Raw genomic sequence first — 9,752 nt, 5'->3', positions numbered from 1 at the left:
AACTATACCTTTCACATAGTATGTCTTAACTTCTTGTTGATATTCTTCTATGGGATTTGACTGCTTTGTGCTCTGCACTTCGTCTTCGGGTCCCAGAAATCCAGATAAGTACAGAAGTGCAGATGAACTCCAATTTGTCATCTTAGCTTGGAAGTGTTATTGCCCAGTCTTCAAACAAATTTTACGAAGTAACCCTTTCCCAGCACAAGTCTCACTTTCTGAATAAGGTGTGTCAGTCCAGACAAGAAATAAAATTTCAGTCTCTTAAGAACAATTTTGCCTTCTTGCAGGGTGAACTTAATTGAATGCAATTCACTTCAAATATGCCAAACTAAGTTTCTCTGTGTTTTCTAATGGAAGATAAAACAGTAACAAGTAATTTAGCTAGCTCAATCTCATTAGTTATAAAAAATGCTGGACTGAATTCCATTGCCCTTTTTTTGGCTCCACTCTTGATCATTACCACCTAACAGCAAGTTTGAGAGATTTTTCTCCAGAGCAATTGAATCAATAGTGGGATCTTTCCACAAAAATTAAGAGGCATTTCATGTGGAGTGAAAATAGGCAGCAGCCAAGGAATTTAGTTGCTCTTACTAAAGCATGGAATGAAGAACTTTTCAGTTTTAATAAGTAAAGGCCCTTTATTTTTTATTTTTCCTACAAATAAGATTGAAAACCTATAATGACTCAAAAAGGAAAACTGGAACATTTGATTTAAATTCTGCACAGTAACCTTAGAATGAGTAATTATTTTCTTCAGCATACAGGATTGGTGTTTGCAATGAGGTATATTTCATTTTATCAGCAACAAAGAACAGCTGAATTCTGCATTAAGAACACATTTCCAGTCGAGTAATTCTTAATCATTGAGTCAACACTCCCAAAGGTATTCTCGAAATGCCATGTGATCATAGCAGCATTTTTACCCGAAAGTGGAATATTTTGAGTTTATCCCAGTCTTCCAAACTATCTAATTGAAGATGATGCTTCTCAGCAAGACTCAAGAATTTATGTTCTCCAGCAGTTTTCCAATATGGCATTCAGAGTAAATTAAGATCTCTCTTCCCACAGCACTAACAAAGCGGAATCAAACATGCCTTATTTTAAGACTTATTTTAAATGTGACTATTTCCGATGATTAAAAACCACAAGGAACTGTAAGCTTGGTAAAATGAAACACGTGGGATCATAACGGATCACAGGATGATTTGGATGATTAAGGATTTAAGTTTTAGTTACTAAAATCAAGAAATTTACATTTAACCCCTTTCAACTTTATTTAAAGTCATCTGATGGAAATGTGACTTTGTAGACTGCTGCAAATAGAAGTCTATTTAGAAATATGTTGTGAAGTTCTAGTGATGTGCTGTATGGTTGAGCATAGGTGCCATCTGCTGGTAGTTTAGTAAGTGGCAGTTTTCTTCCTGGAAAAAATGTTAAATATCATCACAGACTATCTCAAAAATAGCTTTCTCATTAATGTAATAGATATTATAAATCTATTCTCGTTGAATATATGATGGCAGTATCAAGACTCAGCTGTATGATATCAAAGATCCTTCCTGTAAGTCACAAGATCTAGTGAGTTACTTCCACGTGGATAGCTGTCAGTAGGTGACAACCAGGACTGAAAACTGAGCACACAATGATACAGGAATCAAGCTTGAATTCTGGTAAGTAATGGGCAAAACTTTAATGATTAAAGGGAGAAATCATGGTTTTCCTGAATGTAAGAAAAAGTATATGGATTCTTGAGGAGAAAAAACAGAAACGTAGTAATTAGATTTTACTTGGGGAAGCCACTGGAAAACCAAGATAAGCCTTTATGTAACTGGAAAGTTAGCTAATACAAAGCACTGAGAAATGCTGATGATGTAGGATTTCTTAAAATATAAATTGTTTTTCAGTATTACCATGTTGATAATAAGGGTTTGTCAAGTAACTTAGTGTACATCGGGGCAAGTTAAACAGGTCTGTTAATTTTATAGCCATTAAAGAAAGGTTAACTCCAAACGACAACAGTTTGTTAATCGCAGAAGAGCATAAGAAATTACTCTGAATTAGCAAACCTGCTGAACTGTGCTACCATGTGGTAGCTTTGTGTATGCATGTAAGCATTTAACTCTTACATACCAAAATGGGGAGGGGGATAGAAGCTGAAGTTCCCCCCCAAGTATAGTTCAGTACCTATAATACTGCAAGCACAACTTACTCAGTTGTCACCAAGTAAAGCTAGCTCTCCCCAAAAGAACAAATACTCTAACTGCAAAGATTGATTCTACAATATTTTTAAACTTGTCGATTTCCATTTTAATCTGATCTGTAAGATTGTAATCACTGTGTTCCTCAAACACAAACTTAAAAATAGGATTTTTTGGAAGTTAGAAGTGTTCACGGAGATGGAGGGATAGCCAACTATAAATATTCAGGGAAAGAATTCCTCCAGCTCTGAAATGCTGAACAACTTTGCTCTCATTTTCAATTAGACTGATACCTTTAAAGAAAAACAAAACACCACCACTTTTATACAGCACCTTTTTTATAAGAGCGTTAGTTACAAAAAAGTAAATTAAAAAAATTCCCTGATGCAAGAACTGTTGGTAAAGATTGAATCAGGAATTTGTGTGAAAACAGCTGAGCAAATTCCAACAGTTACATATTTTAATACAATTTCTTCCATCTGCCTGGCATTAAAAGTTATTTCAGGAATAACGCTTTCAGTCATCCACGCCAAGTGATGCAAACCTATTAATGTTGCATAAATGCTGAGTTTCTGGTATAGCACACCTGATGGCTTTTTTTTTCTTATTAGATGCTTTCTTCTTTTTGCAGGACTCAGACTTGGTCTTGGTCATCTTCTGAAAGAAGTCTGGAGATAGAGTTGACTCCACTGTATTTAACAAAATCTGATAAAGCTGAGTCATTTTTGGAGACGAACTAAACAGATTTTCCACTGAAGATGTTGATTTAAGCTCTTGATACAGTCTGTGCACAAGGGTCCCATTGTAAAGCCTGCTCCAAGGAGAGAATCGTCATTTAAAATTGCACCTCAGCAGGACAGGTACAGAACACACTGCTTAGTGAAAAACCAGATCTTAACTACATACAGGATTCAACACTGGGCTCCTAAGGCATACTTATTCTACTCAGTATTTTTCTCCATATTAATATTTTTAAAGAAGGGAGTTCAAATGTAGTAAAATTGGCCAAAGGAGTTTGACACAGAAAATAAAACGTGAACACATTTCATCAGGGGCTTGTGTAGAAAGCAGATCTCTGAAACATCCTTACCTAGTTAGGTCTGGCTCAGAGAGAGGAGTGCAAAGTAGCTGGTTGAGATACAATCCCATCTGAAGACAGCACTGCCACTGGCAAAAACTGTGTGCAGCGTCTAAATCAAAGTCTTTATTTTGCAATTTCTTTTCCTTCCATTTTAGAAATTCATTATATGCAATACTGTCATCTTCAGCACGTACAACTGTGGGATCTAGATTATAAATAAAAAATGACATGCAAATAAATGTTCTGCTCTGAGCAGTATGAAAGGTGTCTGCAATGTACAGGGTCTTCAAACCTCCAGTTCTCTTTCAGGAAGCATTAGTAATGTTTTCAAGTGTCTCAAACTGAACTTTAAGACATAAAACTGAGTAAAAATTCAAGTATTGATATCCACGAGAATCTGAAATTGTGAAATCAGGAATTCTATTTGTTACGTAATTTGCTATGCTGTTCTGTGAGTGGATCAATTCGAAACAAGATTTCCATCTTGCACCCACTTGGGAAGCAGGTTGCAACTATGTCAGTCCAGTTTCTATAAACTAGAACCTAAAGAAACTCTATAACCCTGGCATGTGTAATCTTTGCCACCAAATGAAGGACTCCAGGAGGAAATGCCACCATAACTCTAATAGGTATAAATATTAATGAAAAAATTTCTACGATAGTTTAGTACTCTCAAATTCTCTCAATGCACAGTGCCTGTGCAACTCAGCATTTTTAATTACAGATGATTCTAGAAAAACTCATGAGGAAAAAAAAATCTATTGGAATATATATCAATAGTAGTTACTGTCTTTTGATGCATGAGTATGTTAATCTTATTTTTTTGTAATTTTTATATCTAAATTGATCTTTTAGTCCTAAAGAAAGCATTTATAAATGCAAATTAATGTTTTACAAGATGGCAAAGCACTGTTTTACCTATATAAAACATGAAACTGATGGCTAGCACTTTTTCTCTGCTCTGTATCAATGCAAAGAATGTGACATCTCAGGATATAGTGTAAATCAATGCTAATTCATCTCAATTTGGACAACTCACCATAAATGAGGAAAAATGAATTACGGTATAGATTTTCACAGTAGCTGAACATCTAAGACTGTATTCTTTGGAGACATACCTGGATCATTTGTTATCCTGTGCAGTTCTCCAGATACTATCATTAGAAGTAATGCCTTTAATTGATGCAACTTAACTTTTGGTTCTGAACAACATATCCAGTAACACGTTACAGCCACAGGGAGTTGTAAGTGACTGGGGACAGATTCTAGGAAATTCATTTTCACTCCCAGAGTTTCCAGCAAAAGCATCTGACGGCATGACATGGGCACCTGAAAATAAAATAAAAAATTGGAGCGGAAAAATAAAGGTAAGAGACTTGCTGTGAGCAATTTCCAAAAGGCAAATAAGCTTGTGTTTAAACCAGCCAGTACTTCATGTTTTTGATAAATTATTTAAATTTCACAGATGTTCTGAACAGGAAATATTTTTTTAAATACTACTTAAGCTTTAAAAACGACACAGCTAAATGTTAGGTAGAAGGATAAAAGCCATTTTTTACAATTGCCTGAGGTTAGATTTTAAGAGGTTTCAGAGTCTTCTTCAAATCAGGCGACTTCATTTAAACACCTATGTAAAAGTTGATTTGCCTGGAAAATCTTATAACCGTAATGCATTAAAATTACTTTGGTATGGCAAATATATAAATGCCATAAATGTGTGTGTGTGTATATATATATATATTTTAAAAAAACTTCATTTTGTGCCTCTTAGAAGTTAGCCTTGGTTTGTGAGATGTAATGGTGATGTCTGTTCTTGATATGTTGAAAACACTCGTCTGTCATCACAATGAAATCTTAAGTGTGAAGCTTCCATTTTTCACCTGTGATGTGTTAATTCCTAGCACAGGTTCCCTCTTTGTTGTGCTACTTAACTTCTAAAAAGTGATGTTATAAACTTTGTCTATAACTTCATGCATGCAGCAGAATTGCAGCAGGCTGTTCAATTGTTAATTTGAGTGCTTTGTGAACCTTGATTAGGATGGTTTTGCCTATTCTTGGGCAGACATCCCTACACTAGAAGACAACCTGAAATCAGTTTTGCCTAGAGCACTTTTAAATGCAGAATAACCTTTCTTCTTCTAACCTTGTGTTGAATTGATAATTCCCATATATTTAGTAGTGAGAGTTGTTTTAACAGCGGAAGCTCAAATTCATTAAACAAACAACATACGTACCAAGACCAAATTAAAATGTCATTAAGGTTTCCTAAAATCCCAAAACATGAATTTTCAAATTCTTAAGTACTTGTTTGCATATCGCTTGTTTAAAAGGCCTGTAACAATAACCTGTGTAAAATAACCTGTACGTAGGCCTTTGGATCCATAGCTATCTGTAGCATTTAATGGTCGTAGTAGTGATAGACTTGGTTCTTATATGAAATGGCCACCGGCAAGTGATAAAAACATACAGCGCAGCCCACACACAGAGATGTGTTAATAGTTGATTTGAATGCCAGAATGGACAAAGCATGTGGCTTTAAAGATGCAGATTGTATTGCTGCATGTTTCCGAAATTACTGCATACAAAACCTCAGTTATGCAACTTTGGGAATGGGAAATTACTTTCCATTCACAGCAAGAGTTACAGTCTTAATCATTAGAATTTAAATATACAGAATTGCTAATGGTGACTGGAACTAACCTAGTACCACTTTCCTCTGATTACAAGCTGTTTTTCAGGTGCTGTTCTGTCTGGCAAGCAGCAGGGGTCCACATTAGCAGGACGCATACTTGCGGCAGGTAAAATTGCTGAGCAGCTGCAAGATTCATACATGAAATAATGGTGATTTTTAGTAAAAAAGCATGGGTCAGATTTTGTTTCAGAACACTGCTCTGAAACATCCATAGCTTGATCAAATAGAAACTAAGTTTTGTAGTGTTAAATTGCACTTTCCTAAATTTCATGGAACTGAGTTCCTTCCTATAATTATAAAAGCAAGTATTAGTGTAACAGAATATATAGGATGAAAGAAGGGCTTAAAATGGAAAATTTAGGCAGTACTGCATATACCCACAACCAATTTTTCATATAACTTGTCTTGGTAGGTAGGAAGGGAAGAAGATAAAGGCAGTCTATGTAGTTTCTCAAGTATCACAGGCGAAGCTCAGAGCCCTGTAGAGCCCCCTGTATTAAGTAGTTACTTACTGGGATGGCTCAGTTCAGGCATCACATTTAGGACCAGTAGGCAAACATGAGTCCCAACTATTTTTTGTCACTTGTGAAACACTTATCTGTTGTGACAACCATTTACCTCCATTAACTTGTCCAAAGGAAAATGATCATCACAAAAATCTGTGGGTAGGCTTGCTGCTTGAACAAATGTTTTTTTAAGTGTCTTTTGGAGTCTGTCAAATTCACATACAACTGGCAGCTCGTTGGTCTGCTTACTTGGAGAAGTAGCTTCAGTATTTTGAGATACTTTCAGAAGCAGTCCATAGATAACTTGTCGAATGGGCAAAGCTGTGTTATGTGCGCTAAGTCTCTGCATGTTCTCCACCTGAACATGGAGGAAGGTACTTCTGAGTATCAGGGCATCGCTGATGAATGGGGCCAGCTTACCTTTTGCCAAAGCATCAAGTACCCACTGCGGTAAGTCTGTTTGCCTGGCAGCCTCACATTCATACTTTCCGTTTTGAAAAAAGTCCTCAAGATTCACGTCAGACGGAGTATAATCCTCCATTGAAGTGCACAGAAGCTCCCTTACTTCTTCTCTCTGGTGTTTCTTAAGGTATTTCAGCACGTTGTCGACAGCCTCGGTGGGCTCAGCAAACTGCGCCAGCCAGTTCAGCAGCCCCTGAAGGCGGACGTGCTTCCCCCCCTTCCCCGCCGCCCACCCCCTCGGCAAGCGCACCCTGCTGAAGAACGCCTCCAGAGCTGCCAGATCGATATGGTCGTTCCCGCTCATGACGGCAAAGAGAGGGAGCAGGCTTCTGTTCAGCTGACTGAAGTGCCTGCAGAACTTCTCCACGGAAAAGCAGCGAGCGGGCACGTAGCAGCCCTGCGCCCCCTCTCCGGCGCACACGCTCTGCCACTGGAAGTGGCTCAGGGGGCAGTAGCCGGCCGCCAGGTCGAAGACGCAGAAGTCGCTATCGAGGGAGAGGACGGGGCAGCCCCAGCGGTTGGCCAGCCCGGCGATCTCCCGGTCAGCCTCGGCGAAGCACTGTACGAAGGGCACGCCGAGCCGGCCCAGCGCCTGCACGAAGGCCTCGCGGGTCAGCAGCGGCACCAGGCAGCCGCCGTCGCCGCGGGAGAGGCCGTGGGCCGCCCGCAGCCGCTCGGCGGCGCGGCCCCGCAGCGTAGGCAGCTTCCTGTCGTCGACGCCGCGCCCGCCGTCCAGCACCACGAAGGGGGCGACGCGGCAGGCCCGCAGGCTGCCGAAAAAGTCGCGCACGGCCGCCGCGAAGGCGCCGTAGTCGCCGCCGCGGCGGAATTCGACGGCGGAGGCGAAGCACAGCCGATGGTAGAGGCTGCTCCCGTCAATGACCAGCTTGGTGTCCCTCACCCGCAGCTCGGTGAAAAACGCCCCGCGCTCCTCCACGAAGCCCGTCAGCCCCTGGACGCCCATGGCGGCCGTGGCCGCCTCCCTCCTCCTCCTCCGGGAACGACGCCACGCCGCCGGAGGTAGTGCTAGGAGTGACAGGCGGAGTCCTCCAATCAGAGCTCCTCTTCCCACCCATTGGCTCTCAGTACGTGTGCGCGGCGTCTCCTAGCAACGGAGCCGCAAACAACGGCCTGGCGGGGCGCTCGGGGCGGGCAGCCTGCCCCCGCAGCCCGGTTTGGCTCCCGAGCCCGGGCGAGGTAGGAGGCTGTGGCCGCTTCCTCTTTTGCCCCGGGTTGGCAGCGCTCTGCCTCAGGCCATCCCGGAGGGCTCTGAGGAACGGTAGCCCCCGCCGTCAGGCGGCCCTGGCTGCCGTACGGGGCCGGGCGCTGGAGGGGCAGAAACCGTTGGGGAGGTCGCGTACCTGCCGGCGAGTCCAGAGGGGTCCCGGGGAGCACCGCCTTTCCCGGGAGGGGTGAGGAAGGGGGACCGGATGGAGGCATGCCGTCCTCGCCCCTCTGTGTGAGGGTAGCTGGGCGGGGAAGGGGGGACACTTCATACCTGCGTGTGTGCCCCTAGGCCCTCGGAGCATGAATTTTGAGTCTTACACGGTCTATTAACAAGGTAATAACATCTCTGAGGTTATCCTAGGGGATCTCGGCTTCCTGAGTGTGCGTCAGGGAGATATTAACTAGCCTCTTTGATAGCCGAGTACATTTGACCTTGTTTTACCATCACCTGCAAGCTCCTTTGCTACTAATAAAATCTTTCTTAGTTATCCTTTCTCTGGGAGCAGTAAAAAACCGAGCCAACTGAGATGATGTTACTTTAGACTTGGCTAGGTTTATATAGATGTTGCAGAAAATAAAATGGAGCCCGTGTTCAGGGGTTGTTTTTTTTTTTAAATGAAGGAAAAAACCAGGAATACCTCATTTCTTTATTTTCAAAAAGTTTAAAGGAGCAGGCCAGTGAAGTCATTGGCAGGAAAAAATTCCAGGTAGTAAACACTGAGGATATTTGGAGTTTAAATATAAAAAGTCTGGGATTTGTACTGCAAGGGATAGAAGGCAGCAAATGTTAATGTAGCACGGGGGTTCTTAAGGAATAAAAAGGAAACTTGATAGAATTGGAAAATGGCCTTGATTGGCAAAGAAGGGTTTATCTTGGAGGCAGAAAGTGTCAGAGTATGTTAGCTGTTGCTAAAGAAACCTGAAGGTTGCGTGAAGGAAATTAAAAACAGTATCTTACTTATATAAGCAAAAGAAGGTCAGGGGAAGAAGTGGAGATGCTGGGCACTTAGCATGTGTAGGTGGAACTATAAAAGCCTAAATAACAACTTTGCTTTAGCTTACAACAAAGAAGAGGAAGGAGATTTAACTGTAACCAAGGAAGAAGGAAAAACAAAAAAAGTGATGCAGACAATGTAATTGCACTAGTTTGGCATCAGCAGTCTGCCAGGCTCTGGAATGAGGCTTGGGGGGTGGGGAGAAAATTAAGAACATAAACTGTTTGCCAGAGTGTTACCAGATAGGGTATACTGGGATTTTTGAGGAAAAGGGGGCTGGGGAGTTGATTTCTTTGAGTTAGCTGTAGTTGTTCTGAACTTTAATGAAGCAATTGATGTATTGCTGCTTGGGAAATACCTGCTCAGTGGGAGAAGATGGACGCTGGTAAAAAATACAAGGAAGGTTGGGCTAAAGGGTCGAGTGAGGTAGGAGAGAGTGCTAGTTCGTATACTTCTCAAAGAATCAGTCAGTCTTGTGGTTGAGTCAGGCTCTAGAGTCTATTGACTCCTACAGGGTATTTCTTTCAAATGCAGTGGCTCAGCAATCCATCTCTTCTGTGCCATTAAAATGTGCCTGTGACACCACAA

At 41.5% G+C, this 9,752-nt stretch overlaps 2 protein-coding genes across 4 annotated transcripts in view; one reads left to right on the top strand and one right to left on the bottom strand.

Annotated features, from left to right (window-relative positions):
• Positions 1 to 1,321: 1,321 nt before the first annotated feature.
• Positions 1,322 to 8,002, bottom strand: ASTE1 (asteroid structure-specific endonuclease 1). 2 transcript variants are annotated; one of them, XM_075143292.1, is made up of 5 exons: positions 6,593 to 7,981; positions 4,401 to 4,611; positions 3,292 to 3,487; positions 2,788 to 3,012; positions 1,322 to 1,424 (listed from the first exon to the last, which is right to left on the bottom strand). In XM_075143292.1, exons 1-5 carry the CDS (start codon positions 7,904 to 7,906, stop codon positions 1,403 to 1,405), a joined length of 1,968 nt encoding a protein of 655 aa, XP_074999393.1. In that variant the 5' UTR covers positions 7,907 to 7,981; the 3' UTR covers positions 1,322 to 1,402. The 2 variants fall into 2 exon arrangements, with proteins under 2 accessions (XP_074999393.1, XP_074999394.1); XM_075143293.1 differs by lacking the exon at positions 1,322 to 1,424 and having other exon boundaries at positions 2,522 to 3,012; positions 6,593 to 8,002.
• Positions 8,003 to 8,078: 76 nt separating this feature from the next.
• Positions 8,079 to 9,752, top strand: part of NEK11 (NIMA related kinase 11) — a 101,413-nt gene continuing 99,739 nt past the window's right edge. Inside the window, exon 1 of one of the 2 annotated variants that reach the window (XM_075143295.1) lies at positions 8,079 to 8,139. The gene's annotated coding sequence lies outside the window, so the exon portion shown is untranslated. Of the gene's footprint in view, positions 8,504 to 9,752 lie in introns of both variants that reach the window. The other variant, XM_075143294.1, reaches the window with a different exon arrangement.

Source organism: Calonectris borealis, chromosome 2, assembly GCF_964195595.1.
Source record: "Calonectris borealis chromosome 2, bCalBor7.hap1.2, whole genome shotgun sequence".
Classification (NCBI taxonomy): Eukaryota; Metazoa; Chordata; class Aves; order Procellariiformes; family Procellariidae; genus Calonectris; species Calonectris borealis.
Note: the sequence above shows the minus strand (reverse complement) of the source record. Positions and strands in the feature narration are given on the sequence as shown.